This window comes from Hemicordylus capensis, chromosome 5 (assembly GCF_027244095.1).
Source record: "Hemicordylus capensis ecotype Gifberg chromosome 5, rHemCap1.1.pri, whole genome shotgun sequence".
Lineage (NCBI taxonomy): Eukaryota > Metazoa > Chordata > Lepidosauria > Squamata > Cordylidae > Hemicordylus > Hemicordylus capensis.
The window spans coordinates 192,233,510-192,261,388 of NC_069661.1; the positions used below are offsets into that span (position 1 = coordinate 192,233,510).

At 41.2% G+C, this 27,879-nt stretch overlaps 1 protein-coding gene across 8 annotated transcripts in view; it reads right to left on the minus strand.

Annotated features, from left to right (window-relative positions):
• Window positions 1-309: 309 nt before the first annotated feature.
• KCNC2 (potassium voltage-gated channel subfamily C member 2) overlaps window positions 310-27,879 on the minus strand; it is a 183,835-nt gene continuing 156,265 nt past the window's right edge. For 4 of the 8 annotated variants that reach the window (XM_053255810.1, XM_053255812.1, XM_053255811.1 and 1 more), the window contains exons 3-5: window positions 9,639-10,566; window positions 6,334-6,501; window positions 2,899-3,679 (exon numbers count right to left, since the gene is read on the minus strand). In XM_053255810.1, coding sequence (XP_053111785.1) covers window positions 3,543-3,679; window positions 6,334-6,501; window positions 9,639-10,566 — 1,233 coding nt within the window. In that variant the 3' untranslated portion in view covers window positions 2,899-3,542. The other 4 variants (XM_053255814.1, XM_053255816.1, XM_053255815.1 and 1 more) reach the window with 4 other exon arrangements.

A 27,879-nucleotide genomic window follows, 5' to 3' on the forward strand; every position in this document is an offset into this window, starting at 1 on the left:
TTAAATTACTTATTAGTTATGTGACAACTAATTATTAAGCAATTCAAATATGAAACATGTATTATTAAGTCTTCCAACATTGCTTTTCATGTTAAACATAAAGGTTGTGTCCAGACAAATATTTACACAAACCCTCCCACTAAGCCTAGTCATTTAACTCCAGACTTGCTTGCTTTAGATTTGGTTTTATATAATGGATAGTGCCTTCTCACTAGTCAGACTAAGAGTTGGGCTGTGTTGGTCTTCCAGATACTAGAATCTGAAATCATTTCTTATGGATAAGAATAAAAGTGAACCATAGAAAACAGATAAAGGCAGGCAACAATTTGTTTAAGGTGTATCAAACATCTTGCAAATTAGGAGATGTGCCACAATCCTCTCCTCCTGCTGTCCTATATAGCATTGATTTAATGCTGAAATAACTTGTAAGAAAAATGCTAACAGTCATTAGAGCAGTCAATCCCTTCTTAAACTAGAGGCTAGGAATAGGAAAAATGAAACACTGAAGAAAGATATAATAACCACATTATATGTTCCAACTTCCTCCCCAGATCTTTTGGATTTTATTCTCCATTTCTGTTAGTTACATGGCCACTGGTTTACACCAGGCTTGTGCATGCACCTTGACATGTTCACAAAAAAGTCAACAATACAGAGTTTCATATGTGGGAAAGGTCCCTACATTCAAAATACCAGGGTGACAAACAGTTTCTGGAGAAGGTCTTATTGAACAGGATGGAGAGAACATAAGTTATCACACAGTACCCACCTACAGAGCATCATAGACATAGAATTAGAATAGACTAGAACAATTTACCACAAAAAGTCACAGAAAAGTAAAGTATCTCTCTCTTATGCAAAATATACATTTTTATGATATATTTTAATTCCTATTTTATATTACTGATGCTGCTTTTGTGATAGTTTCAATAAAAAACGTATAATATTTTTACTGTCAATATTTTATTTCTCTCAATACCTATAGTTTGAGGTAACAATGAAGTCAACAATTAAACAAACAAAAAAAAGCTTCTATAGAACTGTGGACAAAGTCTGATTTTTTAAAAAGTTTTTTGTCTGCAGTCCCGTGTCTCTTATCAAAGTCAAAAGTAAACCAAAATGTTTTACCAATAGTCATAAAAATATAGAGATGGCAAACTGAGAAAGCAAAGACTTGTAGCAAAATCCTATGCTGTTAGTGTTCATGGATTACAAACTTTGCAAAAATACAGTTGTTATGAGGAAACCTATGACAGACAGCGTTTACATCACTATTGTTAAAACATGTGTGCCTTTGTATGATCCACAGCATGATCTACTGTAGGGACCAGGAAGAATACACAAAGAGGTGTGTCGGCCTTTTTATTTTTTCATGGAGTCTCAGAGATGATGTCTTTGAATTCAGCATCCCTTGGCATAGATGACTAAAGCTGATATTCCATGCACACATATCTTATTTACAGCTGACTCATCAATAGTGACTATTAATTGCATCTGCTGGCAGCAGCAACTGAAGTTGGTCCTTAATCCTCATAACAAGCTCCACTTCCATGGCAAATTGGAAGGATATCTTCAAGGCGGCAGGTGCTTATCAGGGCCCATTCAGGAGGAGTAGTCTCTTTCCAGCACAGTCCTTGGTATGGCTAAATTCCATTGTCCCTTTTTCAGCAGTCAAAAATCCATGATAAATTCTGTATAACACTGTAGCCAATAACAGCAGCACCAGATATTAATTCCTTTGCTAGAAGCTGTTTGCATATTAAATATATACATCTTATCACTCTCTATCATTGCTCTTTACCAAAACTAAATCAATGTACATTCCTAAATATCAGAAATGTTAGCACTGATACATCCTTGTACAAAAAATTTTCACATGCAGTTCATGCTAGAGGGCTAGGCTATATACATAACAATGTGTTACATGGTCAAATAGACTCCTATTCTTACAAAAAGAAAAGCAATTTATGAAAATCAGGGATTTTTCAACAATCTCAAGGATCGGTTTTAACACTTTGATTCCCCGCCACCCTTATATTTCTAAAGCTCTATGCCGTTGGGTGTTTTTCCTCACCAGCCCAAAACATCGTATTTGCGACTGCATTCATGATGTTGCATAAACAAGGCTTCCTTGTTCTATTGTAAAGGAAAAGCTGGTGTGGGGGATTAAGTGTGGACACAAGAATGAATGCAGATTGCTAGGAAGTGGGATTGAAGCAGCATCCCTACTGAAATGGCAAAACCAATGCTAAATCCCACATTTGGAAAAATGTCAAAGAAGTACCGGCTAAAAGATATCAGCTTGCACTTGAGATATGCATAGGTACATATAAAAAGTGGGGAAAGGGAGGAAATGCATTTAGCAGCTAATCTTCTATGAAGGGAGCATTTGTGAAGAAGGCAACTGTGCATAATGGAGACAGATGAAAATACAGTCAGACAACTAGCCATATAGACAGACAGAAACATCACATAGGACAAAGCATCTTAAAAAAAGAACATTGACTGAAACAAAATAGTGAAAGCTTGGAAATTAGAGGTTTAAGGCTGGTCAAAAACCCCTTTGACAACTATTGCCCTCCTATGGCTAGAACAAAAAATAAACTCCAATGTCTTGCTTTTGCTCAGCACTCTGCCTCTGAAAATGTTGAAGAACCCTGGAGAAGAGAAATGACTATAGGACCAAGCAGCACTTGCTAGCTTAAAATTGCAAGCCTGGATGGTGTTTACCTTTCTTTCATGTTTTGTGCCTTCCCCAAGCCATTAAGAAAGAGATCTGGCCTCTGCTTGCGTGTAACCAGTAATGACAACCTCTTTGCAGTTATCTGTGTGCAAACAACCGGAAACATTCAGAACTCTGCTACAGTAATCTAGTACCAAAGTTAATCAGTCAAGAAATAACATCATTGAATTTTTTTTAATGAAAAGAACAACAAAAAACCACACACAACTAACAACCCAATCCCACATGCAGACCTTTTGATCATAGCTCTCATTTCTACCGGATGCTATAATACAAAACCAAAAAACTAAAACCACACACACATTCCAGAGCCATCTGTGGTCCCAGTAATCTACAAGATGGATTTCAGATGATGGAGAGACAGTATGGCCCATGCAAATGATCAGACTGAAGTCACGTTGTATGCAAACAAGACAAGATCCTAGACATCTTCAGAATGGTTAGAGTCACGAGAAATGAAGGTCCAATGAAGTGGTTATCAATTGGAAGCACATTGGTTTAAATATATCTCCCTGAAAGTATGCTTAATTAGTTATACTGGCCAGTGAAGTCCATTAACTGTCCTTTTATTGCCATGGTAAAGCAGGGCAAGAGCAGATCAAAAGTATTACTACAGAGGATCTTTAAAGCAAAAATAGAGATCTTCAACTACCCAAATGGCATTGCTTGCTGCTGACAATTATATCATGCAAGATTTATTCTTGCATTAGTGGAACCTACAGTTAATGCTACACTTATTTCCATTAGGTGATAAAACAGTGCTTCAATTAACATATGTAGCTGATTCATGCCTTCTAGTTTACAAGATAGATGGAATGGGAGATCGAGAGCGTCTTAGAGGACAAGGTGAACTGTAGGGTGATGTTACTGGAGAGAGTCTCAGAGCATTGCCTGCCATGCCAGCTATGTTGTTTAAACTTCGGGATTTTTCGTAGCCTTTTATGAGAAAATGCACAGACATCAGTTGAATTCAGCCACAAAACAGACAAACAATACAATGCAATGTAATCATACATGTTCCTTGGGTTCTAGGGGAGTAGAACCGAGTGCTACGACTGTTTATGCCAGAAGAAAAAAAGATAAAATTGTGCTGTCCTTATTGGGGAAAGCAAAGGGACTCATATTTACTTAGCAATTTAAATTTTTCTTTCAGGCCCATGAGTCACTGATGTATATTAAGTACAAATTCAATGGCTTTATCAGAGTTGCACTGAAAGCACCTAGAGGATTTATTGGCCCTTCTGTAATACAAAGCAGTAAAATAGCTCAGATGGATGAAGAAAGCATTTGAAAAAGATAGATTTGGTGTCAAGGCCAATTCTTGATATTTTACATTGCACAACATTTCCCAGCTTAATTGTATGAAGTCATTTTGTAATCATACATGTAGAGGATTAAATTATGTATTGTTAAAAAGCTCCCATCTCCAGAAGTGTTTTGATTAGACATCTGAGACTCTAACTGTAATACTATTTAATGTGTGATGTATCCACAATGTCTAAATGATTTGCAATTCATTAAGATGTGTGATTTATCTAAGCTTTTTAGTAGTCTGCAAATGAAAACAATAGTATACACAATATATATATATATTCAACTGGTACTGATGAAATAAACTCAGTAGAGCTACTTAATGAGCCTGAAATAGCCAAAATGTACATTATTATTAAACAATATTCACCGCTCATATGGGATTCTGTACCCATAGAAGCTCTGATTCTACAGGGATGTTAACTTTATCAAAATAGATCTGTCTCAAGTGAGCAATGGAAGCTCTACTGAAACAACAGAAAGGCAGTACTACTAAATGATACTGTTCTCACATGCACCCTAGCCCAGACTAGGGAAGCCCAGCCTGGGTTAAGCTGCCTGGGAGAACCACCACGATCAGGCCTGATCCTGGCAGGGTAACACCACATAGCCCAGCTTTGTAACCCAGCTTTTAGCCAGGATTAAAGACTCAAGTGAGCCCTTAACCTAGGCTCCGAGATCATGTGTTTGCTGGGGCTGCATTCAGCCCCAGCAGACACAGAAATGGGAACTTAGAACACCCGTTTCCTGGGGTGGGAACCTCAATGCACTGAGCATGTTGTGCAGTGTTTTGTGGGATATATGGAGGCCAGGATACATCATCCTGGCCTCTGGAGCTGCACCATGCAGCCTGGGTCATTTGGGAGTATGGTTTGTGTTTCCAGCAATACTGCAGCACTTATCTAGGGGGAAGATGAGTTGGACCAGCCCGCCCGGTCGTGTGAATGATCCCAAAGTCAAACTGCATTATGCATAGAGAGTACCATAATTCTTAAGGTATGCTGTAAAACCAAGGAGCTTTACTAATAATCCCATTAGCCCCAACCTTGGGAATGGTCCCAATTATTTCTATGAGACTTACACATACACAGCTGTGCTTGACAGAAATGTTATAAAAATGAAAAGAAACTAGGGCACACAGTCTAGGCCAGTGGTTCTCAAACTGTGGGGCAGCACCTTTTAGGGCATGGGACATAAGAAGCTGCCTTATACAGAGTCAGACCATTCGTTCATCTAGCTCAGCATTGTCTACACAGACTGGCAGCAGCTTCTCCAAGGTTGCAGGCAGGGGTCTTTCTCAGCCCTATCTTAGAGATGCCTGGAAGGGAACTTGGAACCTTCTGCATGCAAACATGCAGATGCTCTTCCCAGAGCAGCCCCATCCCCTAAAAATTCCACTTAATAGGGCACGCAGGTGTTGTGTGCCATGTTACGTTGTGATGTCAATGTTGCAGGTACAATGATGTTTCCCACAACAAAAATAAAATGTATGGATGGCACACCTACATATTTAAAAACCAACTTATACATGCCTGGAAACTCCAATTAGACTGGGGCTTCTAGTGTGTTTAAACAAACAGGTACGTAATCCACTTTTACATGGTTTTCTGCAGGAAATACTGATGTTAAAGTTGTGTACTTGCAGTAATCAAGTCAGTTGTGATTTTTAAAAAGTGTGGATCCAACCTCATCCTCTTGGCCTTGGACATAAATCTCATCTTTCAGTTCAAATGCTTTTAATAATTTATCTCTGTTCCACCCCCGCTCCCCAACTCCCATACTGCACATTATTACATCAAGACTTTGGATATAAAAGGTCTTGTCAATCAAAAAATAAAATGAAATAAAAATAAAAAGGAAGGTCAATTACATCTAGACTTCATAGTCAATAGAACCATCATTAACTAAAATATTGTTAAATTATAATAATAGATATTAATTGTAATTTTAGGTCTCCCAAAGGGTTTTTAAAATAATCATTATGAGAATGATTCCATGATCATGGCCTAAACTGCAGTTATCTTTGTACAGGACAGACAGATGAAATCATGAATGTAACAACTATCAGAAACTCACTGACATATTTTGGGATCCACCAAGGACATTTAAAAAAAAAAAGCAAGAAAAAGGCAACAAAGAAAGGCAGAAGTTTAAAGAAAAATTGATTTGAATACAGTCTCTCCTAGAGAGCATTTGTTCACATCTCTTTCATTCCAGGCTTGTTTATTCAGAAGAACAGTGCTGAGTGAACTTTTATAGTCTAATGAAAGAGTCCATACCTTTCCTGATCCCTCCATCAGTAGCACACGCGTAATCACCTGCTTTCAGTAGGAAACATGTTCCCCCTCTTCTGTTTTTGTCTCTGGTACTAGAGCGTCTGATTGGTGGGAGCCTTTCCACAGGTGAGAGTGGCTGCTCACTTTCTGTACTGTCTTCACCTGATAACACTGGTTAAAGCACCATGCCCATTTACATCAGATGAGGAAATGAGACATCACAAAGAACTAGCCTGATAGTCCTATAACTCAGGTACCAAAACAAAAAGCTACTAAGTCATGATATCAAAAAGAGATGGCAGTCCATAATTAGTTATTAGAGAAATGCAGCCAAGTTGCAAATCTATATGGTCCTTAACAATATTCAGTTCCTTAACAAAAGTTCAGGAAACCAATGAACTTTTGTAGTTAATAATATTTGGTTTTTAAGACTGCTGCCATTTTATTCAATATTACTAATTTATAGCCCTGGCATCTTCAGTACTTAAAAAGAAGTCAGACTTTGCTACCATAGGTTGCTTTATAATTATTATTTTTTTACATTAAATTTAAATTAAAGTTCAAAGTTTAAATTTTTTTAAAAAACAAACTTTAAATTTAAAAAATACTGAGAATAAAGTAATACGTCTTTAAATCTAGGTAGCAGATTTAAGAAATCTTTAATTACAAACATTAACTCTAACAATGAATTCATATATAACAACAGCAACATTCCTAAATACCCTAACTAGGCTACCCCTTGAGCACCTTGGGCACTTATAGATTAAGCGAATGTGGAGGCGATATGTGATTATATGAGAGGCTATTAGTCTGCGGTGCTCAGCAATGCACAGGGTGCATATTGTGGTAATGTACACAGTATGCAGTTTAGCAGTATGTTGCTTCTCTGGTTTGTCCCCTAACAGACTGTACTCAGCAGTCATCTGCACAATCCTAGTACTCTTTCCATTGTGTCTGTCTGGCCCCAGGCTAGAGAGCAGCTAAGCTATATGAGTTCTTTTTTGCTTATTATAGCTACACCTGGTGATGCTTGGGCACCTTTTTTTTTTTACCCACCTAGAATGCTCACTATAGGAAAAATTAATGAACCCTGCTCTACAGCAATTGATACTTACAAAATGTCTAATACTTTTTTAAAAATATTCATGCCTTTTGATTAAACTCTTTATTTTAAAAAATGGCTACATTTTAAAGAAGTCATTTTTTTAAAATGGCTTATAATAAAAGGCATTTTAATATTAATATTCACTACTCAGAGCAACAATTTGTTCATTCTATAACCATATATTTTTAAAAAGATAACTGTAATGATGGTAGAATATAAATGCACTGAAAAGGGAAAATATGTATTTGATCATCTTCTTTACTTAGGTTTTATAAAGTCTGATAATCAAGATTTCTCCTTTTAAAATATTTTTCCACTATCATGGGGCATACCCGAACACTCACCAAATATTCACCTGCAGCCTTTGTCTCCTTCCTTATGAGATGCCATAAGGAAGGTTTAAATAAGCAGGGGGGAAGTTGAAGCCATTATCACTTTGAAAATTGTGTTAGGAAGAATCAGTAAATCATTGCAGAACTAATTACATCTCATCCACTGCACAGAAACTCTTTCAGGACCATTTCTTCCTTTCCTGAAATTTTCCAATTTAGCATTTTCAAAAAAAAATCCAGTGTGTATGTTCTCTGTTGGCTATCTCAGAAGGAATCTGAAATGGAGACAGTTTTAGCCTGATGACTGTGCAGTTGTAAGAAATGAAAACACACTTTTTCATTTACTCTTTAAAGAACAGATAACTGGTCCTGGAAATCTGAAATCCCAGCCCCATTATTATTTTTTAAAAGCTCTATGAATCACTGAAGTCATTCATACAATCAAAAACTGTTTTCCACCTGGGTTTGGGAGCTGTGTGCTCTTCCAACTTTCAGTTGTGTGGAAGCAAGGAAGGAGGAAAACCTGGGTAGCTTTTCCTCCTACTTTGCTTCCACACAATCACTTCTACCCAGGTTTTCCTCTTTCCAGCCCGGACGATGTGTCCCAGCCCCTGCAACTTTGTGCTGCTTGTGGCAGCTGTGGACCAGCTGAGCATGCCCAGCAACTCCATGTGGATCGTCTGCGGGGAAGGCAAGCTTCTGCTTCTGTAAGCTTCTTCCCTTCTGCCTGCTCTCAAGTCCTGATTGTGAGAATGACCTCACTGAATACGTTTGTAGTTTAACTCTGTGTAGTCTATAATATACTAAATGTAATCATGAAAAACCTGTAAAACAATACCACCAAATGGAAAGCTTGTCATTGGGTTTACCTCTAATCCATATATTCTGTGGGTTGAAATACCTCTATGTAATGGGTCTGGCACCCCATTTTTGGAAAGTAGGACGAAATGCCACTGTTTTTGATGGGACAGAAATGTATTTAAGTATGCTTTATATAATAGTACCAAATACATTTAGAGCCCTAGCATGGGCACCACTCCAAATAAAATCAAAATTATTTACAAGTAAATAAGTTTGGTTTGACCTTAAATGTAAGTCCATGAGTGGCACTTATTCCCTAAAGCCAGGGAACAGCCTTAATTATGGAGCACAATTAAAAGTACTTAGAGGAGGAAAGTAAAAGCTGCCATTTTTATTGCTGCTGCTGATCTTCAAAACACGGAACTGTTGTGTTCCTAGGAGAGCAGAAATTACTATGTGATTGCCAGGCAATACACATCACAGTCTAACCTATGAAACAAAATGCTATAATTGAAATCTAGAGAGAGTAATTATATAGATTGCAAGTTGCATTGAATGTGCAACATTCAATGTGAGCCTAGATGAACCATCCATGTTTAAACTGCTTCTTGTACTGTATTGCTTTGAGTACTTCACACCACCAGTGTGACTCGGGCAAAGCAGACAGAAGATATAAACATCACGCAAAACAACATGAAGTTTAACAGAATGGAGGCACAAGTGTTCTTACAGAAACAAGCATGCAAGAAAACAAAATATTTGTACAGTGCAACAGGCAAAAGAAACAGTAGATGTCATCAGTAAAACAAACACATTGAAAAGAAAGAAGAAATACGAGAGGCAACTTAGCAGTCACAATACACCAAGCAAACACTACAGACCAGTGATGCACAGATCTGTGGACATCATTTTTATGCTGAAGCTATTTTGCTATCTACATGACTGACATACAAACAGTGAGTGAGGGGAGAGGTGTGTGAACTACATCCTCCAGCTGCAGAAAGATTAAATGCTTTCTGATGCTTTGTACTGCCAAACATACCAGACATGCATTTGGGCCTGTGTCCTACCTGATTTATTGTGTTCCATCAGCCGGTTGTCTTTGCCCAGGCAGACTTCCCCCTGTGTGCTATTGCAGGCCATATTCAAGTCTGTCTTGCAAAATGTAGGGGAGCTTGCCTGAGGAGCAGGTGGGATATGCTTCTTTCTCTTTCTGGGAAGCTTCTGTTTTGCCATGGCCAGAGAATAGTACATTCCAAAATTGTTGACAATAACAGGCACAGGCATGGCTATGGTCAGCACCCCAGCTAGAGCACACAGAGCACCCACCAGCATGCCTGACCATGTCTTTGGATACATGTCTCCATACCCAAGAGTGGTCATAGTGACCACAGCCCACCAGAAGCCAATAGGGATATTTTTAAACTCTGTGTGTTCACTAGCTGATGGGTCATTGGGTTTGGCTCCTATTCGTTCAGCATAGTAGATCATGGTGGCAAATATCAACACTCCTAATGCCAGAAATATTATCAGCAGCAAAAACTCATTGGTGCTTGCTCGGAGTGTGTGACCCAGCACCCTGAGGCCTACGAAATGTCGGGTGAGCTTGAAGATTCGCAGGATTCTCACAAACCTCACCACCCTGAGGAAACCAAGCACATCCTTAGCAGCTTTGGAGGAGAGCCCACTGAGGCCCACCTCTAAATAGAAGGGCAAAATTGCCACAAAGTCAATGACATTTAAGAGGTTTTTGACAAATTCAAGTTTGTTAGGTGAAAAAATAACACGGACTAAAAATTCAAATGTAAACCACACCACGCAGACTCCTTCGACATATGTCAGAGCAGGATCTGTCTCAATTTCATAGTGCAGAACCACGTCGCTGCCATTGCTCGCTGGCTCGGTTTTGTTTCTAATGGTATTGAATGCTTCATGGGTTTCCAGGCAAAAGGTTGTGATTGAAAGTAGAATGAAGAACAAAGAGGCAAAAGCAATGAACTGTAACAGAAAGAAAGAAGGAAAGAAAGATAGGAATTAGAACCATATCAGAACAAGTAATTTTTTTTAAAAAAAAACCCAAACTAAATGATTACCATCATATAACTTAAGTTAGATTAAACATCCTAGGGTAAAGATTTTCAAAGTGTTCCTCAAAAGAGCACATGTACTATTTAATCTTATGTATGTTTATTTGAAAGGAAATCCCATTGCGTTCAGTGGAGCTATAACTATGCATAGGATTGCAACCTCAAAGAATTAACCTGCTGTTACCCTGGGCTGATGTGAGTCTAGCAGTTTTAATTGAACAGGTTTGATCAGAAGATAAGACTTTTTGTTTCAGGATAACAGCGCAAGACACAGCTTTTCAGTGACTACATGGATTATATAGATGTACAATTAGATTGTACAAGAAGAGAACTCATATTATTGGTAATTCTAAATAACATCTTAAAGGATAAAATTTATCACTGTATCTATAAACACATTTTTAACATTTCATTGTAATTATTCCAGAATGCAGACCTAAAATTAGCTTCCTTATGCTGTTATTATCACAAAGGGCACAGACTAATAGATAATCACTATAAAATTCACAGAGCATCATTAGTAATTACATAAAACCCCTCCCCCAAATCTGCTCAGAGCTTTCCTAATTTTAACTGTCATATAGCACAATCAAGTAATCAAAACTACAAATCCAGGCTAACCTTGGCAAATGCTTCAAATGGAAATCAAACCCCAGGGCATTTCTTGATTTCCTAATTTTCACCCAGTGGTGCTTTCGAGCTCTAAATGCAAAATGCCTCTCAATCCCCGACAAACTCCAGCCATCATACTTGAGCACTACAGAATATCAAATTGAACAAGGCAGGGAACTCATGAAAATTAAGTCTAAACTAGGCTGCAGAATATATAAGTTAGCAGCTCACAGCTAGAAAAAGAGCATGTTAGGAGGCACTGCTCTTTGCAGTTAGCTGCTTTCTTCTGGTTATACTATTGTTCTTTTGAAAATAAACATAATAATAGAACAGCACTGCTGGATCAGGCCCAAGGCCTATCTAGTCCAGCATCCTGTTTCACACAGTGGCCCACCAGATGCCCCTGGGAAGCTCAAATGCAAGAGGTGAGGGCATGTCCTCTCTCTTGCTGTTGCTTCCCTGCAAGTGTAGTATGTAAGGATCCAGGGACAGGGGGGAAATGTGTATGCGGGGTGGGGGGGGCGTGTTAGTCAGAAGTGGCTGGTTTGTGAAGGCATGGCTCTGGGCAATATTTACCAGTTTCCAGGTGAGCTGGAATGAAACCTCCACTGGCTTCTCCGGTAGGCGGGTGACTGGCTCTGAAGATACGGGGAGGGGCTACATGGTGCCTCTTCCATGAAGAAGCCCAAGCCTACCCTCCCCCCATGAATGGCTGTCTGCAGCTTTTATAACTTTTTGCCAACTCTCAAAGTCAAAACAATCACCCCATCTCCTCAGAGTGTCTCTTCTTTGATAAACAAACTTCGGCCCGGCTCCCCAAATTCCTCTCTCACCCTTCAGGGAGGAGCCAATCAGGAGCCTGGCCTGGCTCTTTGTTTGGTTACATTCAAGATAGAGATACCTTTTTATATCCAGCTGGCCCTGGCTTGTAACCATTTCAGATCTCTGTTGATATTCTTCAGCCCAGAGAAATATGTTAGGAGGACGGAAAATGTTACATAAGCAAGAGGGGTTTCAATGTTATACGAATGTGTTAGCCCCCATCGCATGACGTAGGCGTTATTATCTATATGTGGTTTCTTATAATTTCCTAAATCAGCTAGATATTATTCTGCTTGACATGTCAAACTAGTTCTCATGATTGGTTTTAGCAAGTCACGAGCAGCACAAGGCTCTTGGCAAGGCAGTAAACAGCCTCAAGGCTGAGAGGGTGAGGGAAAATCTCCCTCCTTTCTCAGACCTCAAGAATAAGCATTTCAGTTCATTGGCCTGGCTTAAAGAAGAAAATCAAAATCATGCTTTAGCTTCCTGCCAGAACGGCAATCCAGACACAGGCCTCAATCTAGCGTTTTGGCTTTTGGGGGTCTCAGAGCAGGCCCTGGTTCTGAGAAGGGGTCCACCCACCTGCTTGTATCAGTGCTGTAAGAGGGAGGAAACAAATTCTCTGTAAAAACTGTTCATGGAACAGCTACAGCCTACCCTCTTCCTATCAAAACTCTTACCCATCCAGTCTGTGTGGGTTGGCATCATATGATTGCCTTTGAATTGGAACTCACAAGAATATTCTTCATAGGCTAAAAAGCAGTGGGGGGGGGGAGTGCTATGAATGTATGACTAGGATATAGGGCTGTAAGCCCTGTTCAAACATTATCTTCTATCTATGTTCATATGAGAGATGTGCACGAATGGCTTGTGCTTAGGCTGCTGAGCAGTTTCCTTAAGGAGCCTGGAAAGGAGCTCCTTACCTGCTCCTCCCTACCCTGCCACTTTTCTAAGTGTGGCGCCCATCTGTGTGAGGCTGCGGCATTGTTTCCTGCAGCTTCCATGTGGTGTTGGCATGCATGTGCGCATGTTCCCTGCATGGAGGCTGCAGGGAACAGCGCCACAACCCCACGTGGATGGTTGGGGATCAGGCACCACACCTAGAAAAGCAGCAGGGCAGGGAGAAGCAAGCAAGGAGCTCCTGACCAGTTCCTTAAGAGAACCCCTCCACACCTCGTCGAGCCAGCTCAAACGCCGGCACTCAAGCCAGTTCGGCACTTTCCAGATGAGGTGCCAAACTGGCTTGTGCACATCCCTAGTTCAGATATCTGTACACTTCTACGTGGCTTTTTGTATGAGACTGTACCTGTACATTTTAAAAGTGATTCTGGGTATTGGTAGGAGGTATAGTGATGGACCTGTGTTCACCATAACCTGTGTACAGATCTGTACCTGTGTACACTGTACACAGATTGTGTGAGTACTGAACATAATGTGTGAATAAGTCTATAGAGGCTGCCTTGTCTGCTCTCCAGTTTGTTCTTAACAACCTCTTTTAAAACACTGCATTGAGAAACATTAAGCAGAAGATGATAAAGCCAGCGTGGTGTAGTGGCTAGAGTGCCGGACTAGGACCGGGGAGACTCGAGTTCAAATCCACATTCAGCCATGAAACTAGCTGGGTGACTCTGGGCCAGTCACTCTCTCTCAGCCTAACCTACTTCACAGGGTTGTTGTTGTGAAGAGAAACAGAAGTATGTAGTACATCGCTCTGGGCTCCTTGGAGGAAGAGCGGGATGTAAAATGTAAATAAAAATAAATAATAAATAAATAAATTCCAAGGGGAAATTTAGTATTCAAGGGCATCTGAGGCAAGCTACCTTATATACCACATGAGATGTGAGCATAGTTTTAAGCATAGCATAATGTCCTGAGAAAGTGAAGCCATGGCAATGTTTTAAATAACAGACAATTTTATGAGACATCCATGTGCAATCAAATTATGGAATGAATGGCATCTAGATTTAGGGGTGGTCAGTACACGACATTCATAATATGGAACTGGAAAGAAACAGCATCCTTCAGACATTTAAAAAAACAAAACCCAACAACAACCCTCTAAACATGGTTACAAGTGCCAAAGCGAGTTGCAAGTCCCACCCCAGCACGTCATTCACTTCCCTCTTTGCTGCTCACAGAAATGGCAGTGTTTGTGTGAAGATGAAAGTGCCATAACCGTGATGGCAGGTGCTTTTGTGATTGGCAGCCTGGAGCGATCCAGGCTGCCAATCATGGAAGTGTTTGTCTTCATGGGATAAATATTTGTCTTCAACACCTGAACTATGGTGTCTTTTCCATGTGGGTGGTGTAATGTGCAACACACACAAACACCCCATGTAGTTCCTTTGGATTGCACTTAAGAGTTATCATAGAAGCATCATACAGTCACTGTGACACTGGCACAGAGATTATCCACTTAATCCAGAAGAATGAAGTAATCCACCATGCTAAATTGGCAGCTTGGAGACCACAAGTTATTTCAAATCACTTAATATGTTTCACCTTATAAATTAGAGGTCCTTGGAACCTCTGATTTATCATTTCAAATTATACCATTGTGGTTGCAGTGACTATATAATGAAATATATTTCACTTTTATTGATGCAACATAAGATGTGGGTATACCTTTTCTTTTCTTCAGAAGCCAAGAATGCCATATTATTTCTAGACAAGCAAAAATAGACTTCATGTGACTGTGAGGCTGACATTTCAAGGACTATCCTCTAGTAACCAGCTGAGTAAATAATTAGGTCCTACTTCTGTGCTACATTTCTTTCTGCATAGAAAAATGAGGGGAATAATATAGTCCCGCAATAATACTAGCATCTGCCCTAAACTGAGAAACAGGGGAGCTTTGATACACTTGCTGTTGCCCTGACAGAATCGCATAATCGGATGCTGCGTATCTGAACAGATCTGCGTAGGACCAAAACTCAGTATATGCACCATCTCTCTGGTGAACCTACAAAGTATACATGTTGCCCTTGCAAAGAAAATCACAAGAGGGTAATATATATATCAGCATGACAAAACAAAGTGATGGAGCTTCCTGCTCCGCAGTCTACAGTGTCATCCAAACACAGGGAAGAAAAGGCCACAGCAATGATATGTTCCTAATTCTGGTAACAGGATGGTCGATAACCTTGAAATCTTATCCAAATCAAGCTATGTTCTCAGCTTGTGTATATGAAAAGGGAAAGAAGGGTAGACAACTAAAGATTAGAAACAAGCTCATACATCCTACATTTAAACCCTGCCTTTTGACATTCAAAGGATATGTTTATGCTTTTATAGTTGTTGTTTTTAAATATATTCCACCTTTTTGGCAAACAAGCCTCACAAAATGACTAACAAGACATTTTAAAACAACAAAGTAATACATCAACAACAATTGTCAGCAGTAAAACAGCAATAAAAGCAACAAAAGCAAGCAATAAAACTAGCAGTAACAGTAAAAAGGCAATGAAACACATACAATTAGTTAAAATATTGAACTAAAAGCCTTGCAGAACAGGAAGGTTTTGAAGGCACATCTAAAATCAGGTAGGGTAGGGATGTGGTGAATATCCATAGGAGAAGATTTCAGTTTTGGTACCACCACAGAAAAGGCCGGTCCCTACTCCTCACCAATCTGATTTGTGTCAGTGGCACTTCAGAGAGCATGGGGACTGATCAAAAAGACTGAACTGGGTTGGTTCACATGGGCAAAAACTGTGATTAAGGTGGCTAGCAAGGCTTTAAAGGTCAAAACCAGCACTTGGGCCCCAAAGGAACTGGAAAACAAGTGCAGCTGGTACAGTATTGCTATTGCATTGGCATGGTACCGAGCCCTCACAAGCATCCAAGAAGCTGCAATCTGCATTAATTGAAGTTTTCAAACTATTTTCATGTATAGCTCATTACAGTAGTCTAAGCATGACTAGTGCATTAGTGACCAAGTCACATGCAGTCATCAAAGTGTATGGTTCAAAATATGCAGGCCCTGGTGTGTATACAGCCTAGAAATCCATACAAGAAAAACAGCAGAAGGACAGGGAAATGAAATGCAAGAAGATAACATAATTATTGCATGTGCACCCACTTACAGTATGCTAACAAAGTATGCTTTCACCTTTGTTTCTTAGAGCTCATTCTTATGAACCTATTAACAAATTTCAACTGGATTGTTGAATCCATCTATGGTGATGATAAGGTGCCAGGAGCAACGTCTTAAACTGGGAGTACCAGCATCCAGTCTCCAACACCTTACTTCCTACACCACCCACACCTTGGCTCTTCAGCAAGCCAAGCAGGTGAAGCCAACATGAAACATGAGTGTGCCCTAGGATGCAATACTGGGCTGAGCCGCAATCCCTAGCCTGACCGCTTGGCCCAATGAGAAATTATCCCTATAAAATGCCTGCCTTCAAGCCAGACTGGCAGTTTGAGCAATTCATCTGAATAGCAACACGGTCACTTACTGTATTACTCAACCACCAGCCCGACTCTGATGGCGTCTTCTGCTTGTAGTACTCTGCTTTGTCTATCTCGCCTGTTTTTCGACTCTCCGTTGCAAACTGAGACTTTTTGTTTTTCAATGATCCAACAACGGATATTTATATACCGCTTTTCAACAAAAGTTCCCAAAGTGGTTTACATAGAATGTGGCCGGGGGTGGGGGGTGGCGGGGGGTGGAGATGGAAGTGAAAAATGGCTGGGAGAAAGAAACTTGCAATGAGTGTAACATGAAGTATGACGCAAGTGGCGCTTCAAGCAATCACAGAAATATGAAAAAAGATGACCTGCGCTGAGATGTACAGTTGTACCAGAAGTCTGCACAGACTGACTTAAAATGGTAACTACTACATGCTGAGAAAGTAGTGTGACTGCGGAGTTAGCTCCACCTGTAAGGGCTCTGCCACCTGAGCATAGCAAAATCAAGGCCCAAAGTCTGTTCATTTAATTGTGATATGCGTAGTGTGAAGCAGTGCAATGATAATTTTCCAGTAACCACTGCAGAATGGCTGAATGAATGAAAATATCATCTGTGGCATTTTTTTAAAAAACAGTTTCTTTGGAATAAAAATCCCATTTTTTGTTGATCAGACATTATTCTGAAGTGAGTGCCATTTAGGTTGAGGCTACATGCTGAAATAGGAAAGCCTTAACAATAGGGATAATAAGAAGATTGTCTTTCTTTTCTTGTAATATTCATCATTGTATGATGCTGCCTATCCATTCATTCCCATCTGTTCTCATTCTGACAGCAGTGAGCCTTAAAGCATGAGTCACCCGTTTCTGTTTGTATAATTCAGCATCAAGCCACAGGTGAAATGTGCACTGCTGTTTGTCCCCAGTTGATGTGAACCCACAAATCATCCTCTTGTTTCAAGCTACAAATGATAGCACTAGAAAAATACCATGGTGATGATGATAACAATAAATACTTCGGATATTTTCTAGATTGTGCTTTCTGAGTGTTAAAAATGTGTCACATATATTAAGGCAATTCACACAACTAATAGGAGGGTAGGAAAAGCATCCTACCCCAGCTTCAAGACTGTGCATGCTCCCAGATCACTAGTTGTCCCTAGCTGGGTAGGACAACTTTTACTCCTACCTATAAAGAAGAGGAGAGTTGGTCTTGTGGTAGGAAGCATGACTTGTCCCCTTAGCTAAGCAAGGTCTGCCCAGATTGCATTTGAATGGGAGACTTGATGTGTGAACACTGTAAGATATTTCCCTTAGGGGGTGGAGCCACTCTGGGAAGAGCAGAAGGTTCCAAGTTCCCTCCCTAGCTGAGATAGGGCTGAGAGAGATTCCTGCCTGCAACCTTGGAGAAGCCTCTGCCAGTGTGTGTAGACCAGGGATTCTCAACATGTGGGTCCCCAGATGTTACTGGACTTCAACTCCCATAATCCCCAGCCCCAGTGGCCTTTGGTTGGGAATTATGGGAGTTGAAGTCCAATTACATCTGGGGACCCACACGTAGAGAATCCCTGGTGTAGACAATACTGAGCAAGATGGGCCTATGGTCTGACTCAGTATATGGCAGCTTCCTATGTTCCTACCTTGTGCTGGGTAGGATTGTGCTATCTTGCCCAGTTCCTATCTCACAGATGATCACTCCCTCCCCCGCCTGTTAGCTAGCCCATGTTCAAAAATGGAGAGCACACACAGCTCCTGCAGCTGGGTCCTGCCTTTTTATATCAGTCATTCTTAGCATCCACCCTGTAAGGAAAATCAGTTATTCCCACACTGCAGATGCAGAGCAAGAATGATAGACAATAGTTTATTTAAGAAAATCTAGCAAGTTCTTGGCTATCAAAATGGGATTTCCTGCATCACAGCCTGTATTTTATCTACTACACTACCACCTTTCAGGAAAACTGAGGAAAAACAATCTAAATTTTGCAAGGTTAAGACTAATTAATATTTCCAAAAAGAATCTAAACAAAAAATCTGTTATAATCTACTTTTAACAGCAAACATATGTTTTCATTGACACATTTGTAAAACATGCTGCAGCTCAATACTAGGGAGGCAGCAGACAACACACATACCCGCCAACATATACTGCACTCCATGGTGTTAAAGCCTGCTTTTCTGTTTAAAAGAATAAGCCACAGATGCACACCTTTTGAGATGAAGCAACATTAATATGTCAGAATAGTGTTAATTACTGTATTGCATAAATTGTCAACATTTAGACTCTTGTCATCCAAACAGCATGGATATTTACCTTTTATATCATGGAGAAATACTATTCTGCCTAGCAACTACCATCCTTTGCTTCTCAAAAGTTCAAGGCAATTAAATCTTCAAGCAAGTGAAGTTTCTGAGGGCCAAACTAGATGCATGTGTTGTTCCCCTTAGAAACAAGATGTTGTTATGCTGCATGTGTTAAACGCTGTATGCCTTGTTTCCTTTAGAACAGCAGCAGAATGCCAATGGGAACTCTGGTGTGAATGCAAAGAGACTTTAACCCTTTGTCCCCACATCCTGTGCTTGCCAAAACTCACTCCCCAAATAGCTATTTGCCACAGTAGGTGATGTTTGCTCTAATAGCATCATGGCATTAAATAAGTAAATGATGAATAAATAAAAATAATAAACTTTATTTGTTAGCTGCCCCATAAATTGTTCTCTGGGCAGCTCACAACACACTATTAATACATCAAGTACAAACACATAAAACACATGAAATCACAACACACACACACACACACTCTATCTATCTATCTATCTATCTATAACAAAATACAGTACAAAACAATTTAAAAATGTCTTTAAAATCAGTTTTAAAAATCAATTTTAAAAGGGCTGAGTGAACAGAAAGATTACCTGTGTCTAAAAGAACAAAGTGATGAACCTCACTGGGGAGGCTGTTCCATGAATGGTGTATAACCAACCACTGAAAAGGCCCTCTCCCTAATAGCCACCTGCCTCACTTCATTTGGTAGGGGCACTTGAGGAGGGCCTCCGAAGATCTTGAGGTCTGAGTTAGGACATATGGGGCAAGGCACTCACTCAGGTAATCGGGTCCCAAGCCATTTATTTTATTTATATACCGCTCTTCCTCCAAGGAGCCCAGAGCAGTGTACTACATACTTGAGTTTCTCCTCACAACAACCCTGTGAAGTAGGTTAGGCTGAGAGAAAAGTGACTGGCCCAGGGTCACCCAGCTAGTATCATGGCTGAATAGGGATTTGAACTCGGGTCTTCCCGGTCCTAGTCCAGCACTCTAACCACTACACCACGCTGGCTCCATTTAGGGCTTTAAAGGTTAAAACCAGCACTTTGAATTGGGCCTGGAAATGGACTGGAAGCCAGTGCAGCTGATGAAGCACTGGTGTGATATGATCAAAATGTCCAGTCTCAATTAATAATCTTGCAGCCCTATTTTGTACCAACTGCAGTTTCTGAACTGTTTTCAAAGGCAGGCCCATATACGATGCATTGCAACAATCTAAGTGAGAGGTTACCAGAGCATGAACAACTGTGGTCAAGCTATATCTATCCAGGTAACAGTACTTCTGTCTTGTCTGGATTGAATCTCAGCTTGTTCACCCTCATCCAGTCCATTACTGCATCCAAGCACTGATTCAGAATAGTCACTACGTCACCTGCTTCTGACGAAAAAGAAAGCTATAACTGAGTGCCATCTGCCGCATACTGATGACATCTCAGGTCAAATCTCCAGATGACCTCTCTCAGTCTTTCATGTAGATGTTGAACAGCGGGGGGTGGGGCAGGGAATGGAATCCTAGAGAACCCCAAAGCACAACTGAAAAGGGGCTGAACAATCATCCTCCAGCACCACCTTTTGGGAGGGGGGATGGGCCTCGAGGTAGGAGCAGAACCACCTCCAAGCAGTGCCTCCCACACCCAACTCGGCCAGCCTTTCCAAAAGGATACCATGGTCAATGGTATCAAAAGCCGCTGAGAGGTCCAAGAGAATTAACAGGGTTGCTGTCCCCCTCCCCTCTCTGCACATGTCAAAATAGCGACATCAGAGGATTTGAGGAAAAACAGCATGGACCTAAACCAAATCAGGCTGTCCCTACAGCTGTTTAACAGGAAAAAAGAACACACTGGCGACAATGACATGTTTAACATCTCATCCACTTATATCCTTAGTGTATTTATATGTGTACAGAATAGGGGTAGGCAACCTGCGGCACTCCAGCTGTTGCTGAACTGCAACTTCTTTAATCTTAGCCACAATAAATTGCCCAGAGAACAATTGTTATGGGGTAGCCAATAAATAAAGATAAAGGTGATGATGATTACGACGATGAAGACGAACAACAACAACAACACCTAGAGTACCTCAGGTAGTCCACGCCCGATACAGAGAGACCCAAACAAAAATAATTAATGTCATCATTGCTGCCCTAAGCAAATATGAATTCTGTAGAGCAAAAGCAATGTGGTCTGCACAACAGCTGGAACTGCATTATACTCCTGCATGGCCGTTGGTTTTAGAACATCATAATAGCTCTACTTATTTGCAAACAAAAGTGTAATAAGAAAGTAATATTCCAGAAATCTTAGAATTAGAAAGTGAAAAGTTGACTTAAATCAGTCTTCTTTTAAAAAATAATTCATTTTATCTATGATAAATCCTGTTGCTATGGACAGGATCAATCAATGAATTATTCATGTAAAACCTTTATCCCCTTCCCTAAAACAAGCATTATTCAAAGTATTTGCCAATAAATAATGAAACTGAATCATGGCAGGGTGTACATATATAATCCTTTATATAATGCTTTATATAATGTGTGAAGTTGGACACACATTTTGGACAGCACAACAAAAAACCAAAGACATGAACCTCAGAGGAACTAACAAAAACTGCTTTATTGATCTGCAGACGAACTCCAATTTCTTACTATACCTAATGCATTTCAAGTCCTGGTGTGGCTGCAAGCCTGGCCACTCCAACTGGCTATCACCTTGTTATACGTTGCCTTCGTCTCACCAGGTGTTGGCACTATGGTGTTGCCCCCAAATATCTCAAGTATTTGAACTGATTTTCTGAAGAGATTTAAAAAATAAATAAATCCCCAGGCCACCTGGAAATTTACTGCTGACATCCACCTTTACTCATTACTCACTATGTAGCCACACCAGTCTGACCTATGTAACTGTGCCTTGTGTGCATTTGTACATCTTAGGTAATCTCCATACCACTGAGGTAACTAAAGCTATAAAATATATCTTCCCCACTTGATCAAAAGGGATGCTGCCCTATTCTCAGCACCTACTTTTCCACTTCCCCTCCCATGTAAGTAAGTAAGTAAGTAAGTAATTTATTACGGTCCTTAGACCAGTTTAACATTTTAAACCTCCCATGTAATGTAATGCTATGGAAAGTACAGTTTCTAACCAGAGGCTTCAGGGGCAGATTTTAAGGTTCAGTTAGCATATTTGCATTGATCTCAGGACTTACAAGACTGCCCTTGGTACAGTGACTACAAAAAAAGAGCTACTAAATATTTAATAAGCTCTTGAAAATATAACATTTAATATTCTATGATAGAGGCCCAAGAACTGACATAAAAAAAGAAAACAAAAGCATCTGTTCAAAGAACTTGGATCATTTTTTTAAAAATGACACCCAGACTTGGAATGCTCAGTTGTGCCTACAGGAAATATAGATGTCAAAAAGAAGACGCTCCCTCTGCATCAGGTTTGTATAACTCATGCCAAATGCAGTTCTCTGCCATGAACTGAGTCCTACCAGGTATTTGACAATCCCTGTTTTTGCAGTCCCTGGGAGGCATACACCTCAAACAAAAAACTTTCCTCCCCACTCCCCACCTGAGTCCAGGATGTTTAAATTGATACATACACCATTCATATATTCAAAAACTGTTCTGCCCAGGTTTGGTAGAACAAACCTGTGTTTGTTGTGTGTGCTCCCAATTTTCAGTTGTGTGGTAGGAGGAAAACCTGGGTCGAAGTGACTATGTGGAAAACAGGTAGGAGGAAAACCTAGGTAGCTTTTCCTCCTACCTTGCTTCCACACAATCACTTATACCCAGGTTTTGCTCCTACCTTGCTTCCACACAACTGAAGACTGGGAGCACACACAGCTCCCAAATCCAGGTAGAACATATTTCTTGATTGTGTGAGTGACCTCAGTGTCTATTATACTTCTTGTTAAAACTTACTTTTTAACAATATGCTTCAGCTCCATGATATCATTCTGAGTATTGCTGATCCACAGTGTGATCATTTAAATTATTCCCAGCATATCGCTGACAAACTAAAACCTAACCTTGTGGTTCCCAGTATCAAGCTATCTCAGTTTCAATATTATAAAGCTGCCTGGTTTGGCAGGGAATGTAAAGTGACCCAGAAACATGTAAAGAAAAAGGAGGACAAATAAATCAAACTGGATGGTTTGGAACTGCTTTAGATAGATTTAAAGAGGGGGGAAAGGTCTCTTATTAGAAATATGTATAGCTCTGCTTAGACTATGTGCTGAAAACTTCTGATGTCTGAAGAGCAGTAGGGAAACAGCACTTCTTGAACATCTCTAATAAAGTATGGGCTGTGTGGAATCCCAGACTTCTATTTATGCTCTCACTTCTTTGGATCTCTGGCTAGCTACTTCTTCAGGAATTGAAAATGAGTCAGATAGCCGGTGCCCAATAAAGCACCAAGTGAGGATAGTGTACATAATAGGTAGTATCCAAACTTTGCATTAATCCAAGGCAATCCTTACTCCAGAACAAAAACATTTACTCTGGGGAAAAACTCCTTGATCTGGAGTAAGACTCCTTGTTCCACAATAGGGAAACTATGAATGCCACCCAATGTGATTTTTTTTGTTTTAAAAGAACAATACATGTTTGTGGGTTCTGGTTACAAACAAGCTGTTTGGCTTTATCAGCTTAACTGGCTGTACTCCCTCTGGGTGGAATATTAGTATAGCAGTATTAATTCTGTCTTGCACTTTGCCTTGATCTTTTAGTTGGACATCGGACGTCCAGGCAGACATTTAAGAGCTGCAGCTTACCTAATCACTTCCTAGAGATGTCCCTAATGAAAATTTCTGTCTGATGCATCTCTGATCAAGGCGAAGTGTGGGTGCATAGAGCCTCATTTCTAAACCATCAGCATACACCAGACTGTACAGAGTCTTTACAGCTTATATGACGAAAGTTAAGATGGGCATCTTAACTTGAGATTTCCATACTTTGTAGAGCACACGTGAAACTATGCATTGTCAAAAAAAGAAAAAGAGATGGGTGTTTCTAAAGTGTGGGTGGTATTCTGTGAGTATGAAGATCAATTATGTGCCCAGCCCAGTTATTGATGCCCATTATTAGTCAGAAGAGGCATGGGTAGAAACTTCTGTCAAACAATTAAGATACTATAAGTACCCTCCAAAGAATACTGATTGAAATCAGCAGTTTTTGAATAGAAAGGAAAATGTATCCTTCACTTCAGAGAGTGCTTCTATGGTGGAGGAAACTCTTACCAAAGAACCTTCCTTTATGTCCCAGTTCTGTTAATATAATTAAGATGGGGGAGTTATTTCAGTATTTTAAAATTATAAGCCCCGAATATTCTCTTGGTGATAAAATCTAAATTGTTGGCCCTATCTGCCTGAAAATTTGCAGGCATCAACTAGGGGATACCATACCACCCTTTCAGATCTGGTGCAGAAAGTGGCTAAGATGCAGCAGCTAAAAATCAACCCTTAAACTCAAAAAACAAGTGTTGGCTACTATGGCTGTTCACTGGGTGCAGCAATCCCAATGAATCTGTACCAACCTCCTGGTGCTGCTTCCACTGTGGCAACCTCTGGTGCGGTTCATTACATTTCCGGTGCTGGGAGGGCCTCTTCTGCCGCAAACTGAGCCCATGGGACTCAGAATTCACACAGGGTTGTTGGGAAAGCACATGCAGAGATCTGAGAAGTGTCCTCTCCAAGGACTATTTCCTTGGCTGCAGCTGAGTGATGTATGAACTTGTGAGAGAATGCAAGGAGGTGGCAATGGGTTGTGGAAGAGAACTCAAGCTAGGGTGAATGCTTATGAGGAAGTGCAAGCTGGTGGCAAGCTAACAGGATCCTTAGAAGCTATGTGGGGCAGTGGGGGCAGGGTGGATAATGGACTTGTGAAGGCAGATATGGCAGCAATGAGGTGGCAATTGTCTTTATCAAGGAATGCAAGGCAGAGGTGAGATGACCAGGGCCTTGCAGTGGCTTATATAGTGTTGGCAGACTGCCTTTGAACACAGAGGTTTTGCATCAAAGGTATACTGCCTGCGAATGGGAAGGCTCCACTTAACCAGCATGGGTAAGCTCTTCCCCATCGTGTCTTATCAGATTTCCTGTTTAAAAACCTGTAAATCCAGTAATCCAAAAACCTTTACAGTTATTAAGGGTTATTTTAAGTCTGCACACTTGACAACACTCCACTCAGCTCAACAGAGCAATCAGAATCCAAATGATAAAGTTTTCAAAGTTCTGTTTTGACTGAAGTTCTATAAACCAATCAAATGATATAATCAGGTAAGCTCAACCAACAATGTAGAACACCAAAATTTTTGTTAACACCTTCAACGGATAAAGTCACACTCCCTGAAAAAACAACACCACAATTAAATGAAATTAGTGAATTCAGTAATAGTGGCAGTGTGATCCAACTTCATTATTATTCAGGAGTGAATAAGGACACAACAAGAAGCAGATAATTTGTGTTCACTTTAAAGCTGTACTTCATTTCTTCTTTTTCTTAAACACACACACACACACACACACACACCAATGATCATTAAAAGTAACACATGCTTTAACAACCATGTCCAAAACTATGGATTCTCTTCCCAGAAATCTCAGTTCTCCTGCTTGATTTAGGTAGAACTGATGCAAAGGCTAATGGACCAAAAGCAACCTCCAGTTTGCCTCGCCAAACTCCAATTTGAACCTTTGGTTATCCACTGGGACCTTTGGTTGCCACTGAGACCTGAGGTTTGGCTGCCAAGGTGTTACAGTACATCCGAGTGCTGACGCAGCTATAACTGTGGTTTAGCACCAGTTTGCAAACCGCAGTCATAGAGGTGGCAGCGCAGACCTGCCTAAGGATGTGGCTGCTATTGGTGCTTCTTGCTGGCAGTCTCTTGGGAAAAGCCAAAGCCCCACCCCTTGGGTCAGCTATGGAGTTGCCAGGCTACAGGGACACCGCCACACCCCATCCCAAGCTTGTCAGCCTGTAAAGCTGAACACTCGCACAGGGGCAACCCCAAGTCCCACTCTATCCCTTGCTCGCCCCACCTGGCAAGCAATAGGGAGAGGGCATGAGATGGCAGGGTGGGCAGTAAGGGCTTTGCTCCCCAAGAAGAGAAAACAGTCATGTATGTTCAAAAACACAAACACTCCAAGTGCCAATATAAGCAGGGCACCCATCACAGAGTAAGGAGGGGAACATTTTGCCAGAGTTTGTGTGCCCAAGGTCAGGTTTAAAAGGCAGCCACAAGCAGGGAACCTGTAGCAGCAAAGTTCTATCCTTTTAACATATACATTGGGGAAGAGGTAACCAGCCCCTTCCCCCGATGGGGCTATTTGCTCCCGAAGTCTTGCTCATGAGAAGAACCATCTGTGAGGACCAAGTGCTAATGCACGAGATGGCATTCTTGGGTGCAAAGGAAATGGCCATCATCACACTGGAGACTGAGCCCATTATCCCACGGACCACTCTCTCACGAGAGTGGCAGACTACGGGGAGCAAGGGAGGAGGCGCTGTGCAGGAATGCCACGGGGAAAGGTACTTGGGTGAGTGCTGTGCTGGTCTCGGGAACTGCTGCCAAGCTGCTGTCAAACCCTGCCCCCTGCCAGCCCACACACCCATGTGGGGATGTGCCCCCCTGCCCACAGCCCTGAAGGGTGAGCCCAAAGTCCTGGGCCAGCTGGAAAATGGGGCTCTTCTCTCTGTACTGGAAAATCCGCATACAGCACTGGGCCAGGCCTGGGAAATTTCGGGAGCATATACTCTGGGAGTGGGGTGCTCCAGCATGGATTGGAGGGGTTGCCACAGGCAGGGATTCTGGAGCAGCCAAGTTCTATCTTCCAACAGAAAGCTTGGGGGAAGGGAAATCCCTAGTAGGGATTTCCAAGCAGCCAAGTTTTATTCTTTTCACAAAAAGGTCGGGAAAGGGAGACCCAGCACCTTCCCCCAGGCTTACTCGTAATGAAGGCCTGTCACCTGCGGCAGTATTGGGTGAACTGAGATCCTTTTTCGAAGATACAGCCACCCAACCCAGGGCTCACTGGCCAGGCATGAGAGGGAAAGGACCCTGTGATACCCACAAACAACTCATGAGAAGGAAGAATTGCCTGGACAATTTTGATATGAATACAGACAGCAAAACATCCTCTTGTCCCACTAACACCTCCCTCACAAGTGTGTCATGCCATGGGGACTCTAAAGAGAGCCAGGTTGCTGTGTGCAGACGAGCCACGAGGAAGGGTGCCCTAGAGACTGCTCTCCTTGTCTTGGGGACTGCAGACAAGCTGCTGTGAAACTGTGACCCCTGCCTGCCCACCCTCCTTCCGATGTGTACAGTCCACCCTTGCCATCACCCTGAAGGATGAGCCCACTGTCCTGGGGAGGCCAGAGGACAAGTGCTCCCCACTCTTGGGAATCCCTGCAGCAGGAAATCTGCATATGCGCAACAGACTCAGAAATCCTGAATGTCTCCCACTCCCCTCAGTCCATCCCAGTGTCTCACTCCCCTCCACTCACATGTCTCGGCAATGACAGATGGAGCATCTGGATGTCCTTTGGATGCACTAAGGTCTGCACAGGGTGGAGAGGTTTAGGAGGGTTTGTTTTACTTTTTACAAAGAAAAAAATAGGGGAGGTGGAGCCCAGCCACTTCCCCTGGGGGATGGGGTGTTTACAACCCTGGCTTACTCATGAATGTGGATTTATCTAGTTTTTGGAATGATTCTTCCTCATTTGCAAGCAAATTTACCTTGTGAAAGGAGGTACTGGCAATGGGAAGAGCTGGGCAATAGAGAAACCTTGTGGACTGTATTATTTAGGTCTGGTCATTTCCTTCTGGGCTGCATAATTCCTTTTTGATTGAATCAGGAAACTACTCTTTTCATGCCCCACAGCAGCAAATCACCTGAGCATGGTTAGGGACATCCAAGTCTTGAGGATGAGGCCTGTCCTGTCCCTGGAATTCTTCTGCAAAGGTGAAATTGATTGCGAAGAATGACAGGGAGAGTTTGCTGGCAGTGAACCCATTGTAAACTGAACCCAAACTTCAGAGACGTTTTCTG